The sequence below is a fragment of the Rhineura floridana genome, chromosome 7 (genome assembly GCF_030035675.1).
Source record: "Rhineura floridana isolate rRhiFlo1 chromosome 7, rRhiFlo1.hap2, whole genome shotgun sequence".
Taxonomy (NCBI): domain Eukaryota; kingdom Metazoa; phylum Chordata; class Lepidosauria; order Squamata; family Rhineuridae; genus Rhineura; species Rhineura floridana.
This window is the reverse complement of record NC_084486.1, coordinates 131,903,124-131,928,103: the sequence shown is the minus strand read 5'-3', so window position 1 is coordinate 131,928,103 and position 24,980 is coordinate 131,903,124. Positions and strand designations below refer to the sequence as shown.

The following is a 24,980-nucleotide window of genomic DNA, read 5'->3' as shown; positions in this document are numbered from 1 at the left end:
CCCTTTGAATTTTGTTTCTGTCTTCCAGGGTACTAGCTATCCTTTCCAATTTTGTATCATCTGCAGATCTGATAAGAGTTGCCTGCACCTCCTCATCCAAGTCATTAATAAAAATGTTGAAGAGCACTGGGCTCTTTTGTCATATAGAGGAGGGGGGTGTTAAAAAATGATCCGTTCCGGGTGTCAAATACGCTAGGTATGCCACTGGGACCGAAACATACAAATACTTATACTGCAGCCTTTTTTTTTTTTTACAGAGGGTTTGCTTTTACATCTTGTATTTGTTCAGGGGAGGGAGCATTCATACCCTTTTATTCCATTCTTCATGATAGACCCTCTCATTGCATTCACCACTTAAGACACATACCCTGAGACACAGAGGCAATTGAAATGAAGGCTACTTCTCCTTGCTGACTCAACCAGAAAGTCTATGGATAAGGGGTGGAGCTGCATGTGCTGATCAAGTGAGCATATGCAGTTTTCTAACTGCTAGATTCTACATACGCAGCAGGCAGGCAGACTAAAATTCTTGATTTTCCCAGGACAGCTGTGGTGTCCCTCATTGGCTAAGAACAACGGAAGGTGGGAGTAGGCTGATTTCTCACAAATGGGCAGAAAACTGCCTCCACATTTTGCCTTACATCTCTAAATCCACAAGGGCTAGAGACTTGTGTTTTTTAAAAAATGAAAGCTGGGAATCTGGGCCACCTAATGGGCTAAGTGGGCACCGGGTAGCATGGCTAGAATCTGAATAAAACTCAGCTAACTGGGCAATATGGCAACCCTACTTTTGGGTTATTTGCTTCTGTTCTCTGCCCATCTTGCCAAGCCCTTTTACAACAGAAAAGTGGTCTATAAACCAAAATTAATAAACTTCTCTCACCACAGGGAAAAGAAAATAACTAAACAGGGCTATCCCACATTGAAATTCTCTCAGACCTTGCAAGCTCCCTTAAAATCTAGGTTTATTTTCTAGGGTCTGAGAGATTCTGACTCTGTCATCTCTTCATTTAATTATTATTGACTTCTCCCCATGCAAAGGAAGGAGCACATTAGGCTGAGGACTACTCCCATTTTCCCAGAGTACAGTTCCAGGGTGGAGATGTTATCTGACACCTGCATTAAACTACAGCCAATAGACATCAGGGCCCTGCATTAAACTACAGCTAATAGACATCACAAATATGCTCATCAGGTCACCAGTGGAGACCATCTCTTTTCATGGGGGATCACAGTGCAGGATCACAAGTCATGGCTTCTCCCAAAGTATCCTGGGAACTGTAGTTTGTTAAGGGTGCTGACCTCAAAGTGCTACAATTCCCAGCTCTCATATTCACTAACGGAAACAAATATCAATTGACACCAATGTCACTCAGTAAAGAAAAACATGTCAAGCATATGCCCTAAATCAAGAAGATGCACCCAGCTTATTTTCCATGATGCCATCTGTACTGAAACCCTTTTACTGCAGATATAATCAATTACAGCCATTTAAAGTTTGTGATAAATAGCCTGATTGATTAATTATACCCATCCACCAATTAATGCTTTTAGCACTAATAAAATTGTTAATGGATAATTGGGAAGGAGTCGTTTCCCCAGCAGAATATGCTTTGCAGTAAATTCTGCCCACCTATAAATCAATCCTTTTATTTAAATTTATATCCCACCCTGTCCCATAGGCTTAATGTGGTTTAGAGTGGTTTAAAGTGAAAAAGGATGGATAGAGTATAAATATGCACATAAATACATACTAAGCTTGCGCTTGGCAACCTGCAGCTTGTATCTCTTAAATCCATAATCCTGTGTCATTTGTAAATTTCTCCATATCACAGATTTGTAAATTTTATCAACCTGGGTTGCTCAGATTTTTTAAAAAAGTATTTCTACAGCAGTTTTTAAGCAAAGTGCTCATAGACCTTGAACCTGATCCAAGTACAGTTATGCATGACACCACATATGTAGACCAAGACAGTGGTTGTGAATACACATTTCCATCTGCACTGCAATGTGGCTGGAAATGCACACTATCTGATTTGACCAAAATCAGCTGCCAACATGGAATGGAGTATTCCTACACACACAAATAAAAACTATTTACCACATGGATTTAAATGAAATCATTTAGTGATGGCAGTACCACATGTAAATCCCTGTAAATGCTTAATAATTTCCATTTTACAGATGAAGAACTGAGGGTGGACAACATGGCCTAAGTGAGTCCACTGTTGACCAAGGATTTGTACCCAAGGTCAGGTTTACGTCCAGTCTTCCCACTGGCTTAAGGATGCAAATATGATGGCCCAAACATATCCCAAATGATGTTTAACTCCAAAATATCACCCACCTGTGCATCAGACAGACTGCCAGAACATATATTAAAAATATAATCAGATGGCCAAAGTATTTTGAGACACTAAATAAAAAATGTTTTGCATTACCTGGGAAAGGTTCCATCATAGTTAAGACAAGTTCCTTTTAAAACTACAGAATGCTGAAATCTGGTCCTAACAAATCAAGCAGATGCTTATCCGTGAATGTCGATGAAGTGAGAGTGACACTTACGAAGGTCACAGCGGATTCCATAGTAACCTGGCAGGCAGCCACACTTGCCAGTGACATGATGGCACTCTTCATTCTTTCCAGAGCACTGACATACTTGGTTACAGTTCTCCCCATATGTGCCTGGCAGACAAGCTGAGGGAAGAGGAAATGTAAACCACTGAATTACATTTGTCTTGGTAAACACGGTGCTCAAACAAAGAGCGGGGCAGAATTTATTCAATAAGACCACTGCCTGCAGAAGAATGCTGCCCTCTGGGACTCTAGGTTTATTACGTTTGCTTGGGGATTACTTTGTGGTTTGATTTTGTTTTGTTCAGTCAATTTGTGCCCAACTGTCAAGGGCCAGTTGCAATTTTCTTGTCACTTAGAGAAAGTCATAGGTTGATGTCAAGGAAAATCGACTAAAATAATAAACTCAGGAGAGTCTCCCACATATGCGTGGTGACTCTCTCCTCCACAGATACCTTAAAGCTTCAAGTCAGTTTCAAATGTTTATGCAGTTTCTTTCTTGGGTTTCTCTCTGTCCTGGGGGCCCACACTAAAATTTGTGGTTTATGCTGTGCATGCTGTTTGCCACCACAAATACAACTGTACGTTTAAATTGCTTGTTTCCAGTGACATGTTGTGGAAAAGCATTAATTTTTCCACCAGGTTGCTTAGGAACTGGTTCACACATGCAAGTTTACTGCAAGGCTTCTTATCTCTTGATTACAATACATGACAATTTACATCTGAACATATTCGCCAATTCAGCTGATAAATATCATTTTGGAAGTGATATGAAAGTCCTGTTTGTAATGGGCCACTCACACATGAGTCTTTGCTTGATGTGTCAGTCAGCAAGTGTTGAATGTGCATATGTTAACCAGCTCTAAGCGTGCTGCAAAAGATAAATGAATCTGAAAAGGCAGTGGGGAAAATCACATACAGCAGATTTTCAAAGTGCCATGTGCACACAGGAAGCACCCTTTACGTTCCATTAGGGAAAAATCTCAATAAGGTCCAGGGCAGATGTAATGGGAATCCATGGTTTCCTGTTAAATCTGAACTGGGTCTAACTGCCATAAGGAATAAATTTATGAAGATTACAATCACTCATGTTCATTGGTTGACAATTAAAAAATCGAGGGCATGGAAACTGTTCCACTGTCAGAGCAGCTATTTTCCTTGCAAGGGGAAATTCAAACTTCATTAGGGGAATCCATCCTGCACATGCAAGCCATTTTGTATAGCTAGTTGTTTCACTATGCTAACATACTTGAAAAGATTACTGTTTTCCAAATATTTGACTATGTAGACAGCTTAATCCGCCATAATTTGCAGCTGGATTCCCAATGATACCAACAGGGGGGAAAATTAAGTCTAACAAATCCCCCCCCCAGTTTCTTCACTCACATTGCCTCATCAGTCACAAAACCTTTGATTCTATTTCTTGAATAGTCAACCTGAGTTCTCAGTCTCTTATCTCACTCTTGTCCTTTTTGCTTCTCAGTTCTCAAACTTAACTTTCTTGTTTAGTTGTAGGAAAGATCAACAATTTTAATGTTAGAAGTGAACGCTTATTACTGGCTTTTAGAGCTTCAAACAGTTAAATTCATTCCTCCAGGTTATTGTTTTAGGCTGCCATCAGATTTCATGAGCATATCACTATGACAGTCACATTCTCATTCCCAATGTCCAGGTGTGAGTACTGTTGCTAATGTACCCGAAACTGCACCATCCGCAGACATGAGGGAGGTATTCACAGGTTTGGGGAACCCCAAGGTTTTCAGAAATAATAGTGATAAAAATGTTTGGAAAAAACTCCTAAGTGGAGGATTTGGTGGGGAGACAACTCCAAAACCAGCCCAATGAAGACTGATCAAACTCATGATGCGAACTTGTGGGATAAAAATGAAAAAGAAATCCAAAACATGTTGGATGGGGAATGGAATGGAGGTCTGCGGAGGGCATGGTTGGCTGACTAGAAAAGTGGACAGAAGCACTCAACACAACAGCATGTTGTTGTTTTCATGCAATTGAATGATATATCTATGGGGTGGATGAAGGCCAGGAAATGGAATCATACTGCAGTACTTTCAGAGAAGCCAGCCAGAGACCAGGCACCTAAAGTTTACCCTAAGCATGCTAGTCATCCTCCTTTCTTGACTGGCCCTCTTTTCATATAGAAATTTCCATCTGAGTATCAAATTATTTTGCAAAATCACAGGACTGCTTCTGGACTATTAAGGAAGTAAGCTGTTTGCCAGAGCAATTTGTTCTTTGAGGGCTCCTCCCTAGAGTCTCTCACATGTGAAAACATACATGTACCAGTTAAGTAGAGAATATACCAGAGAGGCTGAAGAGATGCTCCCTCCCTCCTTTTGGCTAGTTTTTTTTCTCCTAGCACATGGCCTAGCTCTCCCTTCCCCCCCAATATTCGCGACTACAACTCCTATCACCCCCAACCAGCTTGATCAATGGTCAGGAATTATGGGAGCTTTAGTCCATGACAACTGAAAGGCACCAGATCTGTGAAGGCCATTCTAGTCAAATTGGATGTGACACAAGCAAGCAGTTAGTGTGCAAATTCAATACTCATCATTGGGAAACAGGATCAGGACCAAATGAAGAGTGGTGGCGCCAATGTCAGTGGGCTATTGAATCTGTTCCGGGATTTAGTCTGAACGTGAAAGTTTGGACTAAAACCCAGAGCAGATTCACTGCTCCACTGGCATCGGAAACACCAGTCTCCACTGTCAGGACTGCTGTGCTCAAGTGAATGGGTGGCTAAACATTGTCCCCCCATGCCACAGTCTTGTCAAAAATCTCTTCCCTAAAGCTGCTATTTTTTTAGCTCTGGGAGAAAATCTACAGTGGCACCAATGGAAGATTCCTTCCAAGGGCTAATGAGCACAGACTACTCAGATTGCTCTGGAGGAGGGGTTAAGCTGTCGTATGTGCTGCAGTTCCAATCATGCTGTTTCCCCCTTTCCCTGCAGCATCTATTTAAATTTTTATATATATTTTTATTATTTGATTTATATCCTGCCCTTCCTCCCAGCAGGAGCCCAGGGCTGCAAATAAAAGCACTAAAAACACTTTAAAACATCATAAAAACAGACTTTAAAATACATTAAAACAAAACAACTTTAAAAACATATTTTTCAAAAAGCTGTGAAGAGATCTTAAAAAAAGGTTAATAAACATTTTTTTAAAGGGTTTAAAAACATATTAAAAAGTGATTCCAGCATAGTGGCAGACTGGGATGAGGTCTCAACTTAAAAGACTTGTTGAAAGAGGAAGTTCAATAGGTGCTGAAAAGATATGGCGCCTGTCTAATATTTAAGGGTAGGGAGTTCCACAGGGTAGGTGCCGCCACACTAAAGGTCCGTTTCCTATATTGTGCAGAACAGACCTCCTGATGGTATCTGCAGGAGGCCCTCACCTGCAGAATGCAGTGATCGACTGGATATATAAGGAATAAGATGGTCTTTCAGGTATCCTGGTCCCAAGCTGTATAGGGCTTTGTACACCAAGACTAGAAACTTGAACTTGGCCCGGTAGCAAATGAGCAGCCAGGGCAATTCTTTCAGCAGCAGGGTGACATGTTGGTGATACCCTGCCCCAGTGAGCAGTCTCACCGTCGCATTGTGCACCAGCTGCAGCTTCTGGACCAACCTCAAGGGCAGTCTCACATAGAGCGCATTACAGTAATCCAGCCTGGAGGTTACCAGTGCATGGACAACAGTGGTCAGGCTATCCCAGTCCAGAAATGGCTGCAGCTGTCTTACCTGCCGAAGCTGGTAAAAGAAACTCCTAGCCACTGAGTTCACCTGGGCCTCTAGTGACAAAGATGGATCCAGGAGCACCCCGAGTCTACAGACCTGCTCTTTCAGAGGGAGTAAAACTCCATCCAAAGCAGGCAACAGACCAATTATCTGAACTTGGGAACCACCAACCCACAGCGCCTCCATCCTGCTAGGATTCAGACTCAGTTTATTGGCCCTCATCCAGCCCACCACCGAGTCCAGGCAGTGGTCCAGGGCTTGCACGGCCTCTCCCGATTCAGATGTTACAGAGAAATAGAGCTGGGTATCATCAACATACTGCTGACACTTTGCCCCAAATCTCCTGATGACCACTCCCAAGGGCTTCATATAGATGCTAAACAGCACGCAGATCAATATGATACCCTGTGGCACCCCACAGCACATCTGCCAGGGGGCTGAAAGACAATCACCCAATGCTATTCTCTTGAAACAACCTTGGAGATAGGATTGGAACCACTCTAAACCACTCCTGATAAAGGTCATCCATCAGGGCAACCAAGGCCGATTCAGTCCCATAACCAGGCCTGAACCCAGACTGGGATGGATCAAGATAATCTGTTTCATCCAAGAGTACTTGCAATTGTTGCGCCACAACCCTCTCAATCACCTTCCCTAAGAAGGGGGTATGTGTGACCAACGGGTCCAGGGTGGGCTTTTTCAGGAGCGGTGGGATCACTGCCTCTTTCAGGGATGCTGGAACCACTCCCTCCCGCAATGATTCATTGACCACACCCTGGATCCACTTGGTCAACCCCCCTCGGCAAGCTTTAATAAGCCAAGAAGGGCAAGGGTCGAGAGGGCACATTGCTGGCCACATCATCGCAAGCACCTTGTCTATGTCATCAGACCGCATCAACACCATCACTATTTGACTGTCCTTTACTGAATTCAGTGTCTACATGCTTATCTCCTGCTGCTTCCAAGCTGCTAGATGGCATAGATGGAAGTAGAAGCAGATAGCCATCAGGATTCACTGTCTCTTCTTCTGCAATGACAGAATTCTCACTCTGTACAACTTGGCTTCTTGAAGTAGGAACTAATATGAACTCTTTTTCACTCTGATTGGCTCCAATCAGCAGGAAATGACAAGGAACCAAGTTAGAAGACTCTTCTCAGTGGCACTCCCCATTCACACTGATTGACTCTGCTGGAACCTGACTCCCAAAAAAGTAAGGGGTCTAAGACACACATCCCAAGACCCTGGTCAACTACACTCTTGAGTTTCAGCACACGTATGTGAATGCTCACAATCATATTTAGGTGTTTTTCAGACCTCTGAGTCTTCAGAATTTCTCTGTGGAACACATGCATACACATCAGTTTGCTAATATAGGGAACAGGCTGGGATTCATGAAAATTTTGCAGATAAAAGAATTGAGATCGAAATTATATAGTATCCTCCATGACCGGTTCTTTCCACCTGGATTGGAGGCCCCTGCCAAGTATCCTCCAAGCCTACATCTCTCTCTACTTTAGGCCTCAGAATGAATGGAACCAAATAGTGGGTCACTGCTCTTAACCCCTATGGGATGAGTACTAACACATGTCTGCTGCTCTCTGCTGCATGTGCAGTCCTTGGCTCCATCAGTTTTGGGGGGCTTGGGACAGAGATGTGAAGGCCTGGAAAAAAACCCAAAAATGGGGGTGGGGGAGTTTTTCTTCATTTTATTTATTTATTTATTATTTGATTTATATCCTGCCCTTCCAGCAGGAGCATTTTTTCCCCTGATTTTTGTTTTTCCCCTGAAAAAAACAACAACAGGAAAACCCCACAAAAATTAAAAACTTTCCCCCCAAATTATTTTAGTTTTTTTCCTGGCCCTTCACATCTCTAGCTTGGGAGAAGTTGGGTTGTTTTGACCCCCCCCAAGTATTTTAGCAAGATTGGGGGTCTGTACTCGACTCCCTCTGCTCACCCTGATGTAGGTTTACTGAAGTTCCTATCCTGTCCCTTTCCCCAATTCATTCTCCCACTTTACTAATACAGAGACTGATGATACACCAGTAGTATATACGGGGTGGTTCATTGCCTCTCATTTAAAGCCAGGCGATCTCAGTAGGTTGCGAGAAAGAAGAAACAAGACAAAGCATTTTACATGGTGCAAAAATATATATATAATGATGACCCTAATTATTTGCAGGATCTAATATGTCAGGCTGTGGATCTGAAATAAAAAGCCTTCCAAAGCATTATATAGATCTACATTGTAATGAATTATATTCACTGAGAAAATCTAGACCCCTGGGAACTGAGAAGCAATCCTGAATGTACGATGCAGAAAAGGGGGGGGCAGAAGCATTCATGGATTCTAGAAAGAAAAATAGGTAGGGGGGAAGTCATCAAGTACATTAGAGTGCTGGATGACTCTAGATGGCCATCCAATATTTGAACATAAGAACATAAGAAGAGCCTGCTGGATCAGGCCAGTGGCCCATCTAGTCCAGCATCCTGTTCTCACAGTGGCCAACCAGGTGCCAGCGGGAAGCCCGCAAGCAGGACCCGAGTGCAAGAACACTCTCCCCTCCTGAGGCTTCCAGCAACTGGTTTTCAGAAGCATGCTGCCTCTGACTAGGGTGGCAGAGCACAGCCATCACAGCTAGTAGCCATTGATAGCCCTGTCCTCCATGAATTTGTCTAATCTTCTTTTAAAGCCATCCAAGCTGGTGGCCATTACTGCATCTTGTGGGAGCAAATTCCATAGTTTAACTATGCGCTGAGTAAAGAAGTACTTCCTTTTGTCTGTCCTGAATCTTCCAACATTCAGCTTCTTTGAATGTCCACGAGTTCTAGTATTATGAGAGAGGGAGAAGAACTTTTCTCTATCCACTTTCTCAATGCCATGCATAATTTTATACACTTCTATCATGTCTCCTCTGACCCGCCTTTTCTCTAAACTAAAAAGCCCCAAATGCTGCAACCTTTCCTCGTAAGGGAGTCGCTCCATCCCCTTGATCATTCTGGTTGCCCTCTTCTGAACCTTTTCCAATTCTATAATATCCTTTTTGAGATGAGGCGACCAGGACTGTACACAGTATTCCAAATGCGGCCGCACCATAGATTTATACAACGGCATTATGATATCGGCTGTTTTATTTTCAATACCTTTCCTAATTATCGCTAGCATGGAATTTGCCTTTTTCACAGCTGCCGCACACTGGGTCGACATTTTCATCGTGCTGTCCACTACAACCCCGAGGTCTCTCTCCTGGTCGGTCACCGCCAGTTCAGACCCCATGAGCATATATGTGAAATTAAGATTTTTTGCTCCAATGTGCATAATTTTACACTTGTTTATATTGAATTGCATTTGCCATTTTTCCGCCCATTCACTCAGTTTGGAGAGGTCTTTTTGGAGCTCTTCACAATCCCTTTTTGTTTTAACAACCCTGAACAATTTAGTGTCATCAGCAAACTTGGCCACTTCACTGCTCACTCCTAATTCTAGGTCATTAATGAACAAGTTGAAAAGTACAGGTCCCAATACCGATCCTTGAGGGACTCCACTTTCTACAGCCCTCCATTGGGAGAACTGTCCGTTTATTCCTACTCTCTGCTTTCTGCTTCTTAACCAATTCCTTATCCACAAGAGGACCTCTCCTCTTATTCCATGACTGCTAAGCTTCCTCAGAAGCCTTTGGTGAGGTACCTTGTCAAACGCTTTTTGAAAGTCTAAGTACACTATGTCCACTGGATCACCTCTATCTATATGCTTGTTGACATTCTCAAAGAATTCTAATAGGTTACTGAGACAGGACTTTCCCTTGCAGAAGCCATGCTGGCTCTGCTTCAGCAAGGCTTGTTCTTCTATGTGCTTAGTTAATCTAGCTTTAATAATACTTTCTACCAGTTTTCCAGGGACAGAAGTTAAGCTAACTGGCCTGTAATTTCCGGGATCCCCTCTGGATCCCTTTTTGAAGATTGGCGTTACATTTGCCACTTTCCAGTCCTCAGGCACGGAGGAGGACCCGAGGGACAAGTTACATATTTTAGTTAGCAGATCAGCAATTTCACCTTTGAGTTCTTTGAGAACTCTCGGGTGGATGCCATCCGGGCCCGGTGATTTGTCAGTTTTTATATTGTCCATTAAGCTTAGAACTTCCTCTCTCGTTACCACTATTTGTCTCAGTTCCTCAGAATCCCTTCCTGCAAATGTTAGTTCAGGTTCAGGGATCTGCCCTATATCTTCCACTGTGAAGACAGATGCAAAGAATTCATTTAGCTTCTCTGCAATCTCCTTATCGTTCTTTAGTACACCTTTGACTCCCTTATCATCCAAGGGCTGTGATACATCCCAAGCCTATCTAAGCCACTTAGTTCTAAAGCTTGTAGACACAACAAATCTTGGCACAAATATATGATGACAAAGGTGAGAATTCTTAATTCCTGCAATGTCTCATGAAGATGAGGTCTGGGGCTTAGATGCTTTCCACTGACAGAGGAAGACTTTCAGACTCTCCGGGTCTATTAGGGGCACTTGAAGAATTTTATCTTTGTGAATTCCAAACACCTCTTGTACTAGTGTAGATTCGAATGTAATCATCCTTTGCAATTCACACTTCTCTAGTTATTGTTAATGAACCAAAATGCATTTAAACATTCCTGTTTTAGGATAACATGTTTAGAAATATGTACATTCAGATAAAATACGTTTAGAAATGTGTATTTTGTGAAAAAAATATGTTCAAAGATATGTCTTTAAAGATGTATTTATATATGAATTTTTGTGTACTTTTTAAAAATCACACATTAATGCAGAAATGGGATGGAATTGACTTATGAATGAAGCTGTATGAAATTGGCATGGACCACGAGCATTTGGTCTATTTGTGAGCTACCAAGATTTAGGAAAGAGATGGAAACTGAAGTCAAGGACACCATTATCTATTATGCCAAACAGCGAGAGCGAGAGTGAGAGCGTGAGAGACAGGGAGAGAGAGAGAGAGAGAGAGAGGGAGAGAGAGGAGAGAGAGAGAGAGAGGGAGAGAGAGGGACAGTGAGAGGGAGAGGGAGAGAGAGAGAGAGAGAGAGAGAGAATGTAAAGGAAACGATTTAGATGATGGATTTGAAGAAAAGGAAATAAGTCATACCTTGTAAGGAAAAAAATGAATACAGGAGTCTCCATACCTGAAAGGACAGGAAGAGATCAGAGAATGCAGACCGACCCTTGACATTTGATCCATTAATTGGTATAGTACACTAAAAGAGCAATCCAACCCCCCCCACCTTATGCTGGGCTGGGATGTGTGCATATCTGGATTAGGCAGAGGTATCCCTCCACCCAGTTCTTCTGGCTCAGCTGGCAGGAGCCAGTGGAAAGCCTTTAACCTGGGCGTCCCAAGGGCAGGGAGTGGATGGCGTTGAGCTGGCCTAGGATCCATTGGATCCCAAGCCAGTTTCACTACCACAGTGTGATGACGTCAGGCCCATTTTCCTGCCCCTCACCTTCCACTGTGGTTGCCATGAGCAGCAGGGCTATGGAAGTGGTTGTGGCCCTGCCGCTCTGCAAAGCCCCACTGGTGGGGTTTCTGTGTGGGAGTTTAGATTGCACCCTAAGATGGAAACCCTAAAACCATTTATGAAGGCAGAGTCTTACTGAAGTTCTATTAAAAATCAATGGAAATGCTCCAGTGTGAGTGGTGCTATTACTGCGGCCTTAGAGTTCCTAAGGCTTGCTGCATGAGCTAAAAGATGTGAGGGAGAGGGAGGGCACATGTCTGTGGCACCTGCACATCACTGCAAAATGAAGTGAATGCTGAAATGTTACTTCATTGCAGATAACAGCAACACCCATATTTAGGAAAAGGGATTATTACGGGGCATTTTATAAAGTTAAAATCATTGCTACCAGACTTCTTACCAGTATCACAATGGTCCCCAATCCAGCCTGGGTGACAAGTACATTTCCCAGAACGACGATCACAAATTCCACCTTTTCTGCAGCTACAATTCTCGTGACACTTCTCTCCATACTTCCCAGCTTCACACTCCACAATGATACAGAACAGAGTTCCACTAGTTTAGGAATGACACGATACAGCCAGAGAAACTAAAACTTGGTGGTTGCCTCTCACCTCCAATAAGGTGCTTAACCAATGTTAGTTTACTACCAAAATATTCCTTGGGATGGGCCAGTATATGAACAAATTAAGAAACAAACTTTAAAATCTTTTCTTGCAGGCTATTCTGGTCCCACCTTTGGGGCATATGCACTGTCCAATCACATGATCACAAGCAGCCTGATTTTGACAGATGCACTGCTGTAAGCAGTCTGTTGTGATACAGGTTGGGAGGGGAGGCATCAACGAGGGCGACACCGATGTTGAGGACTGGGGGGATGAGCTGGGGGAAGGGTCTAGCAGAGAGGAGAGCATGCCCAGACTCCTGTCACTGATAGCTCAACTCCCTCCGACCCTGGCCCCCCTGCTGAAGTGCAACCTGAACTGTCACACTGCCCTGTTAAGAGACTGCTCCATTAGACACGCCCCCTCGCCAGCGCTGGAGGTGCCACCTTGTTCACCTGATGTTTCCCAGCTGAGAACCCCACAGCTTCCCACACTCAAGCAGGCAGACAACCCCCACCAGTCAGAGGGGGAAGCAGAGAACCAACCCCCATCGCTCCATGCTTGGAGGCATCAGAGGCGGGAAATTCAATGGGGTGAGGAGAAGCTTTCATTTCCATGCAAATGCCAAGCCTACTTAAGTGGACTCGGGAGGGGTCAGTTTCTGAGTCAACATCTGAGAGCCACAAAGACATGCTTAGTCAGTGTTAGTTCAGGGCAAAAGTTCTTAGAAAGCATAGAGAGGTTAATGAGCTGCAAAGCTTTTGGTGTATCTATAATTTTAATAAAAAGAGAGAAAATCAGAGGCATGACAGCGACTGGGTATTTTGACCTCAAGCACAGTCCTTGCCATACAAACCCGGGGGGCAGGCTGTAAAGAAGAATGTATTTTAGTTTAACATGAAAGAAAAATCACTGAAGTTGCACATAGGCATTTTTTTTTAAAAAAAGTGATGAGGTGTATTCTGCATCTGACTGTTGATTTATAATGGCATAAGGCATAATTATAGGAGGACAGAGTAGGTAGCCACTCTCAGCAAATGATGGGGGGAGCACGCATGCACCATTCTGTCTGCTTCTTTCTCTGCTGTTTTGGATGTGGCAGCCATTTTATGTTATGGCATGCCCACACAGCAGCCATTTTATGTTATGCCACATCTCCCATGGCAGCCACTTTGTACTCATAGCACTTTCTCAATATTCTAAACGTGTCTACTGGCCCAAAAAGGTTGGCAATCCCTGATCTAACGCATCAGAGCAAAAGATTCCCACTCAGACTGATCACTTGCAAACAGCGTTTATGCATTAAAAATGGCATTTCTACCTGCAGTCTCAAGTGATACAGGCTATTTTACCACCTCATAACTCTACCATCTCATTCTACTGCATGTGCAGACCAGATCCTAGTTTTGTATGTGAAGGTAACTGGTTCAAGTAATGTGTATGGAACTGTATGAGTCTGCAGTCTTGAAGTGGTGCAGTCCAGACACAGGTTCACCACCTCCTCCTATTGTCTGGGAGAATTAAGCCCAAATTTGAATCCACAATGTGCCTTCCTGACAGGCCAGTCCTCTCCTTCCTGCTGGGCATATACATGCCCCAGTGACATGATCACTGAGTGCTCTGTTCTTACAACTGCAACTCTGAGGGCAGCCTTGTCATAAATGTTACTGTGACAAGCTGGCGCGAGACAGAAAAGAGAAAATGAACCATAAAGCCCAATTACAAGATATCAAAGAACATATCAAATTCATTTGGAACTCAGTTCAAGGAAAATTAAGAAAAGAAACTGACTTTGGATAGGCCATCCTTTCAAGTCACAAACACATGTGTTTGTATATTGATCATGACTGACAAAACAACTTGGACCCAGAAATATGTACCATCAAAACACAACTCGAATTGTGTGTGGGGTTTTTTGTTTTCTTAGAAAGCAACAAATGGAATCATTTGCGTGATAGATCAGCTGTCTTCTTCCAACATTTCAGAATGTCTCATTATAAAACAAACAGCCACAGCCAGTCTGACAGGCTGTTTGTTTGGAAACTCTTCTGCGAAGCAGAGCTTTTCTCTCTTGCTGCTGGCAGAATTGCTCTAATACAACACAAAGGCTGAGATTGTACCAGGCCCCTCTGTAAGGGACAGAGCAAAGTTGATACGGGCAAGTCTTGCGTTCTCGTTTTGCACAAATAAACTAACATGTGTAAATTCAGTATCAACTCCCTCCCCCCAAAAACCTACAATCTACACACACACACACACACACTCACACATACGTTTGCACCAAGAATATCCCAAGTCTTTGCTCAGAATAAAAGTACCCAAAGGGAATGATTATGCGAATATGCTTATTTCACATAAAACTGCTTAATTTGCACGCTGTATTCTGATCTTGCCAACTTTGTTTGAAAGGTGGTAAGTGGGTATGGAAGTGCCAGCATCTCTTCAGGATTCTTTTGTCTGTTGTTTTCAATCAATCAATCAATCAATCAATCAATCAATCAATCAATCAATCAATATATGTCTGTCTGTCTGTCTGTCTAGATATGGTCTGTCTGTCTGTCTGTCTGTCTAGATATGGTCTGTCTGTCTGTCTGTCTGTCTGTCTGTCTGTCTAGATATGGTCTGTCTGTCTGTCTGTCTGTCTAGATATGGTCTGTCTGTCTGTCTGTCTAGATATGGTCTGTCTGTCTGTCTGTCGGTCTGTCTAGATATGGTCTGTCTGTCTGTCGGTCTGTCTGGATATGGTCTGTCTGGATATGGTCTGTCTGTCTGTCTGGATATGGTCTGTCTGGATATGGTCTGTCGGTCTGTCTGGATATGGTCTGTCTGGATATGGTCTGTCGGTCTGTCTGGATATGGTCTGTCTGGATATGGTCTGTCGGTCTGTCTGGATATGGTCTGTCTGGATATGGTCTGTCGGTCTGTCTGGATATGGTCTGTCTGGATATGGTCTGTCGGTCTGTCTGGATATGGTCTGTCTGGATATGGTCTGTCTGGATATGGTCTGTCTGTCTGTCTGGATATGGTCTGTCTGGATATGGTCTGTCGGTCTGTCTGGATATGGTCTGTCTGGATATGGTCTGTCTGTCTGTCTGGATATGGTCTGTCTGGATATGGTCTGTCGGTCTGTCTGGATATGGTCTGTCTGGATATGGTCTGTCTGGATATGGTCTGTCTGTCTGTCTGGATATGGTCTGTCTGGATATGGTCTGTCTGTCTGTCTGGATATGGTCTGTCTGGTTATGGTCTGTCTGGATATGGTCTGTCGGTCTGTCTGGATATGGTCTGTCTGGATATGGTCTGTCTGTCTGGATATGGTCTGTCTGGATATGGTCTGTCGGTCTGTCTGGATATGGTCTGTCTGGATATGGTCTGTCGGTCTGTCTAGATATGGTCTGTCTGGATATGGTCTGTCTGGATATGGTCTGTCGGTCTGTCTGGATATGGTCTGTCTGGATATGGTCTGTCGGTCTGTCTGGATATGGTCTGTCTGGATATGGTCTGTCGGTCTGTCTGGATATGGTCTGTCTGGATATGGTCTGTCGGTCTGTCTGGATATGGTCTGTCTGGATATGGTCTGTCGGTCTGTCTGGATATGATCTGTCTGGATATGGTCTGTCGGTCTGTCTGGATATGGTCTGTCTGGATATGGTCTGTCTGTCTGTCTGGATATGGTCTGTCTGGATATGGTCTGTCTGGATATGGTCTGTCTGTCTGTCTGGATATGGTCTGTCTGGATATGGTCTGTCTGGATATGGTCTGTCTGTCTGTCTGGATATGGTCTGTCTGGATATGGTCTGTCTGGATATGGTCTGTCTGGATATGGTCTGTCTGTCTGTCTGGATATGGTCTGTCTGGATATGGTCTGTCTGGATATGGTCTGTCGGTCTGTCTGGATATGGTCTGTCTGGATATGGTCTGTCGGTCTGTCTGGATATGGTCTGTCTGGATATGGTCTGTCAGTCTGTCTGGATATGGTCTGTCTGGATATGGTCTGTCGGTCTGTCTGGATATGGTCTGTCTGGATATGGTCTGTCTGTCTGTCTAGATATGGTCTGTCTGGATATGGTCTGTCGGTCTGTCTAGATATGGTCTGTCTAGATATGGTCTGTCTAGATATGGTCTGTCTGTCTGTCTGTCTGTCTGTCTGTCTATCCTCAATAAGCTGCCGGGACAACAGGCACCCACCTTCCTGGGCACTGTGAGACAGCTTTCAATAGTTTGCCTTTGGGGGAAGGGGGCCAAAGCATCTGCTTTCATGCAGAAGGTCCCAGGTTCAATCCCCGGCATCTCCAGATAGGGCTGGAAATCCTGGAGAGCTGCTCCCAGTCAGTGTAGGCAGCACTGAACTAGATGGACCAGTGGTCTGACTCAGGATAAGGTGGCTTCCTAATACTGCATTTTGTCCTTCCCTTTGCTCAGTCGGGGTTCAGAGGTGGACAACTGTGACGCTTGTCAAGTTGCACCACCAGAGAATCCCAGTGCAAGGTTACATCTTCAGGGTGATGCCACTGCTCATATATTGGCAGAGGGGAGGGGACGTTTCCCCTAAGCATGGCAGGAAATGGTGGATGCGTCCAAAACACAGCTGAGCTGAAAATTCTCCTTGAATTTGGGGCTGGGTGGGTGCTGAACTTGAGGGCCAATGCCCCCCCCCAACAAATTTCAGGGATGAGATTACTGCTACCCCAAAGGCCCCTGCAGCAATGCTACGTGAAGACGTAATGTTACTCTAGCAGGGGCTTCTGGAAGAAAAATGGCATCTGTCAGTGAAGACACTTCCATCCTTCAATAATTGGAATCCCCCCCCCATATCACTGCCTGCAAATGGGGCTGCAGAACCAGTCACTTTAGTTCTGTATGAAAACATGATGATTTAACTGTTCAAGGCACGTTTGAAATCCTTCCATGGCACAATAGTGTGACCTGGTACACAATTTGGGAATCGTGGCTTAGCAGTCTTTTCCAGCCCTTATATGAGATCTTCTAAATCAGGGGTGGGGAACCTCAGGCCTGGGGGACAGATGCAGCCCTCCAAGCCTCTCTACCTGGCCCTCAGGACTCTTTCTTAGCCACACCCTTCTCCCAGGCTACAACCCTCACCAGCCCTGCTTCGTACCCTCCTGTCTGGCTGGAATGTGTCTTTAAACTGTGATAATGCCTCTGGCTTGCCTAGAGGGAGATCAGAGATAGGTGTGAAACTACATATATTGGTAAAACTTACATTAGATGCTCTGCCAGCTTTTGCCTCTGGTCCTGCTCACCACTGGCATGTGGCCCCTGGAAGGTTGTCCAGAAGAAAATGCGGCCCCTGCTCCAAATGGAGATGCAATGGAATGCATATTGGGGCACGTTGCCCATAAAACATGTACTCTGCAAGTAATCCATGGTTGCTGCTTAAGCTTAGCAGAAGGGGAAAGTCAACCAAGAGGGCACACAATGGAAACTGATGAAAATACTAATGGCATTGCAAATGCAAGACTGTTTGCGGTCTAAAGGAGGGATGGAGAACTTGTGACCATTCAAATATTATTGGATTCCAACTTTCATCTGTACCAGCAAGTCTTGCCCATAGTCAGCGATGATGGGAGTTATAGTTCAGCAACATTTGCAGGTTCTCCATCGTGGGTCTAAAAGTTAGGACACATTATGATGCAGTAACATCATAATGAATGGACAGAAGTATTTTTTCCTATAGGAAGCAGGAATGGTCACTAGTAGAGACAGCTTTAAAAGGATTAGACAAAACTCACAGTCAACAAGTCCATCAATGGCTATTAGTTATGACACATGGAATGTGTCTACAAATGGGATGTCCACGAGCAAAACCAGCATACTTTTGATTACCGGATGCCAGGCATAAACATAAAATGGATGCCTTCTCAAGCAGACACTGCTTGTGAGCTTTTCTGGAGAAAATGGCTGTTTATTTAGCTGCCTTTTCTCAGAGACAGAGCTGGGCTTATTGTATTTTTGATCTTATCCAACACTGCAATCCTCCATTCTCTCACTCATACGTGACTCTGTGTGGCTCAAGGCAGATGTGCAATGCATGGAGGTCACTGACAAACTCAACATATGGTGCAAGCTGCCACAAGGTAAAGGTAGCATCTGCACCTGAGATGAGCTACACATTACTATGCATGCATCTGCAACCAATCAGAAATGGGGATAATGGGAACATGATACAAATTTGCATCACTATGTGAGGAAATGTAACGGTACCTTATACCCCATGGCAGGACCACAAGCAACGACTTGTCAGCAATCACGCACACCCCATCTGCACAAGTCAGAAAAAGGGAGGATTCCTCCTGCCCTCATTGACCGCTCTCTTTCTCCCTGGATCAATGGCTTGGGGCTACCAGATGAAAAAAAAGAGATGACGCTATGATGAAAACTATTTCTGGAGTAGAGATCCTGAAAGTTGCTGACTTCTGTTTAAGGTTTTCCTTTACGTAGTATATTATTCTGGCTTGTTTCCTCTCTCTGCAGCACGAGATGTAGGATGCTGGCTTAAGCCATCTGTTCTTTCTCTTCTACGTCCTCTGGGCATGGCTGGCAGGTATACATTGTTCCTTCCTGCTGGCCATATCCCAACCAAGCAAGCCCTACCATCACAGATACAGAACCTTTGGTGCAGCCAACAGCTAAACAAATGCCTTTGGGTGCCCTCTAGAGTGCCTGACAAGAACAGTTGGTTCAGCCAACGGGATGTGGAAGAAAAAAACAACCTCCCTTTGTTGGTTTGCTTTGCCCCCTTACTGACTCCATTTGATCCAAGGCTGGCCGGAGTGCAGTTCTGGAGCCTTCTGAAATGCTAGGCCTCAACTGTGGAACCTCAATGTCACTCTTACAGAGGATGAATTCACCCCCAGACTGTCAACAGCACTGTATCCAAGAAGGGGCCATTTATCAGCAAGAGGAAGGTATCAGCGTGCTCAAGGTAACCCAGAGGTTTGCAGATGTATAAAAAGTATTTTAAAAACAAGATTAAAGTTGCAAAAGGGGGACTAAAAAACAGCCCAATAAGGATCGGGCATGCTTAGTAGCCATGGAACATTGGATGTCCATTATATTTAGCATTACAAATAACATTACAAATAATATTTCACTGACACACAAACACACACATGTGCATGCCTGGAAAAGAATTTTCCTGCTCATTAAAAGAATGATAAAAAAAGATTAAAAACAAAACCCCTTTTCTGGTCAATGTCGTTTTAGCAATACAGTTAATGGTGTGACCCCCAAAGGGTATTTCCTCTATCCCTTAAAGAAAAAAAAATATAGAGTTGCATTTAAGTGGTATTTCGCTAACATTTTATATTTAATACAACATGCTTGCATTTAAGTGGTATTTTGCTATTTTTTATTTTGTTAAAAAATTATAGTGGTCTAATGCAAATTAGAAGATGAATTAAAAAATAAACAGGGTAATAAATTTATGCCTCCAGCAAAGATTAATGTGTGCTGAGCTGTAAGAGAATCACCTGCCTGAAATGTTAATATCTGTGTCGAAACCCTGATCATTGAAAAAGGCAGAATAATAGTGGCAAGGGCATCTAAACTTGCACTTCCATTCTCCTAAAACAAAAAGTCAGACTTTCAGCAGTGCAATAGAAGACAGAACAACTGCAGGGAAAATACAGGATGACACTGGCCCGGTTCACACATCACAGGGAGCCAAACTATGCAACCTGTTTGGGGAATAAGTTTCAGCATCTTAGGCAGCAGCTCCTTAAAAGTTCAACTAAATCCTGGAGTGGATTCATTGCCCCACTGACACTGGAGCCACTAGGCTCCACTGGAACTATGCCTTACTGGGACTATGCAAACGGTTTTATTTCTGGAGAAGACAAATCTTGGCTATAGCTCATGGTTATAAGGAAGAGAGTGTTTACCCATGATCCCTGATTTGGATGATAAACCTTAGCTTAGCTGCCGTGATGCAGTGAGCAAAAAGCAACTGTGGAAGAGCACAGTGGCTGTGACCTCCCTAGGAGCCTGAACATCCATGTGTTTGCGCTAAGCTACAGTTTGGCTTAGCGTTATGCGCAAACACAGCCAATGATTGAATGATGGCATAAAATGTGAGTGAATGAAGCATGACAATTCTACATAAAAAACATAAGAAGAGACTGCTGGGCAAGGACAAAGGCCATCTCATCCAACAAACTGCTGTCACAATGGCCAACCTGAAGTCTTTCGGAAGCCTGCAAGCAGAACCTGAGCACAACATCATTCCCCTCACCTGCAATTCCTAGCAACTGTTCAAGGGCATACTTTTTAAAACAGTGAACATAAATGCCATGGCTACAATTCAACACCTAGTGTGGAAGCACCCTTTCTTGCAGGTCCAACTTGTAAGGAGCAATAACAACACACATCATTGTCTGGACATAATGCAGAGTATACTCTCCTTACCTCTAAATAACCACAGTTCACACTACAGATTAAGGGTGCTTCCAGATGGGGACTTCATTTGCAAATGGGTCATTGACACATTCCAAATGTATTACTGGCAACAGTTGTTGTTTTTTAACATCAAATGTTGCTTGGAGACAAAAAATACAGATTAATATGGGGAAGGACACACATACTGGTATTTTGAAGCCAACAATGTTGCATTGACATGGCAAAATATTTCTAGGTAAGTAAAAGCCCCAGCACTGATTTTTTTTAAATTAACCATTTATTAGTGGTGAAGAGAAGGCCAGGTGTAGATGTTTCAGATAGGCATGCAGGCACTTGTACGGGCATACACACATGCTCATGCATGCACATGTGCTCTCTCATGCACATACTTAGATTAGAACTGTCTAAGAATACAGCACCCCCACACCTCATACTCCTCCTCCCAGCCTCCTGGCAACATCTAGAAATGCAAAATACATGATGTGACATCACAGCAGTCCATCCCCAGCAAATAGCATTTAAGGGAATTGAATAGGGGTGGGGGTAACCCTGGGCATGGTCACATCACATCATGTATTGAGGAACTGTTACAGATGAAAGAAGAGGTATACGCTCTTGCAACATCTAATTCTGTGTTAGATACAAGCGTTAGTGGCTGCTATTGTCCTGAAGCTGAATCAGCCATTTTTGTGCCTTTCAAACTCCTCAGTACAAGTAAACCCTGGCTATGAGCAGAGCTCATAAATGTTGCAACTGTTTGCATCAGTGTTTCAAACTCACCCTACAGGCTGGTGCCCTCTGCATGCTAACGGAACAAAGGGGACTCATTAATTTTATTCCTGCTTGTTGACAAGTCCTCTGTAGATGGGTTGCATCATCCCTTATCAATAATTTTGAAAAGCTTTTTCATTCATGCCGAGTGGCCTCCCTAAGCCAGCAGCTTTTAATAGCATTAAGCCTTAGAGCAAATCAATTTCTGTCTCAATTATGCGCCAGTCTTGTGCTCCCCTCCAAACCTTTTACTTCTCTCTTAGGAGAAGATCTCTCCATCACTCTGCACCGTGAGGCCTGAATAGAAATACTATGTCGTCCTGCGTTGCCAGAGGACCTGGAACCCAGCCATCACCCGACCGCTTTAATAGCAACCTTTGGAAGAAACCAGCAGTGTCACCCGTGTATTACAAGGCATTACTGGCCAGTCTTTAAATCAAAGGGATGATTCATTGTTTAGCTAAGAGGGAAAAGGGGGCTACCTTCTTTGCATTGTTGTTTGACCTTATCCCTTTAACTTGGAGGCAAAAGAAGTTGCAAAGACAGTTGCACCTTAACTAGTGAGTGAAATAAATCAAAGGTGGCACAGAAAGCTTTAACGGTCCCATTGCACAAGGACAAATGGTGGGTTTTGGATATGAGCACAGTGCACTGTAGAAGGAAGATGAAGGAGACAGGCATGGCTTAAGATGAAGGGCTTTGCTTCTTAATTAAACTTAAGATGTGGAAACAAAGCTTTCAGGGTGTTTTTTTTTTAAAAAAAATAAATCATTTGCAAAGATCAGTCAAAGACTAAGCTGATAGATTGCTAACTTCATAGATGTTTGGAATGTCACAGCAAATGGCCTGTGACCGAAGACAAGTTATCACCCCTCCAATTCGGTAACACCACGGGCTCTTCAACGATGAGGGAACACAATAGACCCATATTTCACCAAGCCAGAGGGCAGCTGCAGAAGCTGAAGAGCCTTCTCACTAAGTTGCTCTGTTAACAAATGGTGAGCATTAACTGGCGTTAACTCAAATGTTCGCCACAGAACCACAGAACCTGGTATCCTGAAAAAGCTTTCCAGTTGAACGGTTTTTAAAAGCAAAGTTCTGGCCCACAAGACTGAGAAGGACAATTTAACAATATCCTGAGTGTTATCTGTTGGGAGGCTTGGAGATTGGATCATGGCTTCTGGTGCATGGGGAATACAGAGGCAGAGATTGTATGCTCCACAGTGTACAAAGCTGGCTTCAGCTTTTTGGGAGCCCTTGGCATCTTGGCCTAGAAAAGTGCCAGTGCAGGGCAAGAGGATAATCAATTAAGGGGGCATACTAGACCCTCCTGAGCTATCATATTAGAATATGTGTAACACTGACAGCTGGGGACTCCATGTCATTGGGGCAGTGGGATCTGCTCCAGGTTTTAGCCCAAACTTTTAGGGAGCTGTCCAAGGTACTTCAGCACTGACATGGAGCCACCAGCCACCACTGCAGTGAAATACATTTATTTGTGGATGGCTTAGTAAGTTCAGAGACAATACCCACCAACAGTGTCTTAAGGGTGTCTTGCACCAAGTGAGAACCGAGATGGCATCTCTGATTCCTAGTAGGTGGACTCTGGCAACTGTCTAATTGGGCCAGCTTCATATGTCAACCATATCTTCCCCCCATGTTGGCTATTACAGGCATACCCCGCTTAATGTTGCTTCACTTAACGTCGCCTCGCTATAACGTACATGCTCCATACGTCCCCATACCCTGCTTAACGTTCGCGCACTTCGCAATAACGTACACTTTATTGGCATGACGCCGCTGCCATCTAGTGGTGATTGCGTGCAGTACAAGTGAAGACAATTGCTTCACTTAAAGTAGATTTTCACTTAAAGTATACTTTCCGGTCCCATTGCGAACGTTAAAGCGGGGTATGCCTGTATTAACAAGTGCCCTTTCCCTCCTTGTTTTTTCATTTTTTCTTAATTTCTGTCAATGGAATCTCTGGCAATAAACCCCCACCCCAACTAAACAGTTCTCTTTAAAATTCTGAAAACCATCAACCATTAAACACATCCCAGAACTTGTAGGGCCAGGGTGAAACTAGAGCAATTTAGATATTGCACATGTAATTATCTTCCAGCTACATAATTTCTTTTGAGGACAGAACTTGGGAGTTCACTTGGCAATCAGATTAGACGGGGTGTAGTGTGCACACTTTTCCAACGTGCTAGTGGATGCAAAATGTACCAAACTACTTATGTTTCTATTGACTGGAAATTAGCAACAATTACATTAATAAGGAAAGAAACCTAGACCAGTTTCTTTTTTTAAAAACCCCCCAAAACCATTGCTTTGATATTTCCCAAATGCCTTTCCTTGTATTTTATTTCTACAATTGGAAATGGCTTATTCATCAAAACAGGTTAATCAGTTGAATTGTGAGACAGTTAAACTGAGAAGCCTAAATAGTAATCCTTTGATACTTATAAAGCAGGAGTGTGGAATCTGTGGCCTATGGGCTGCATTAGTATTAGTTGCATTTGTACACTTAAGTGTCTCAAAACGACTTACACAATAAAAAAGAGCAGACATTAAAATCAAATAAAAAACAGCAATACGGAAAAACTAAAATGAGGCCTCTCCACTTGGCCTACAAGCCTGCTTTGGCCAAGCCATCTCCACCTCCTTTACATCTGATGTCATATATGACAGATGTGGGGCAGGTAAATGAAGGGTTTGGATGAAAGGGGCTTTGCAGGCACTGCCGATCAGCTGATTGGGAGAGCCTCCAAAGCCCCTTGTGTGCAGTACTTCCCAAACACTGACTATCAGTTGACAGGAAGCATTATGCTTGGGAAGCATGCAAACAGGGCTTCCTCAGAGAGAACAACCAGCTGATTGTGGGAGCTGGGAAAGCATAACACACACTTTCTTGCCCATAAGGTTTGATTTCAAACCACAAGGTGGCCCACGGGGGTGTGTGGAGATGAGGATCTGGCCTGCTAGCCAGCTCCAGTCCCCCCCATAAAGGTTGGGATCCATAGAGGTTCATGGAAAGGGAAGGGAGTGCGACTTCTCTCTCTGGGCAGCCCACCACTCCCCCTTAATCCGTATGGTAGGAGGAGGATTTCTGAAAATCCCTGGTGCTTACATAGCCTTTTGGTCTCAGAAGACTAACTGCAAACTTAATGCAAATGGAAATACAGGACGTTGCCTTATACCACTTGTCCATCTAGCCCAATACTGTTAACTCTGACTGGCAGCAGCTCTCTGGGATCTCAGGCAGAGGCCTTTCCTGTCACCTGCTCTCTATTCTTTTATCTGGAGATGCCAGAGATTGTACCTGGGACCTTCTGCAGGTAAAGAATG

At 43.8% G+C, this 24,980-nt stretch overlaps 1 protein-coding gene across 1 annotated transcript in view; it reads right to left on the bottom strand.

Annotated features, from left to right (window-relative positions):
• The window catches only part of LOC133389707 (multiple epidermal growth factor-like domains protein 6), a 57,833-nt gene that overhangs the window by 30,908 nt on the left and 1,945 nt on the right, over positions 1-24,980 (bottom strand). The window contains exon 3 of the mRNA XM_061637732.1: positions 2,566-2,697. Coding sequence (XP_061493716.1) covers positions 2,566-2,697 — 132 coding nt within the window. The remainder of the gene's footprint in view (positions 1-2,565; positions 2,698-24,980) is intronic.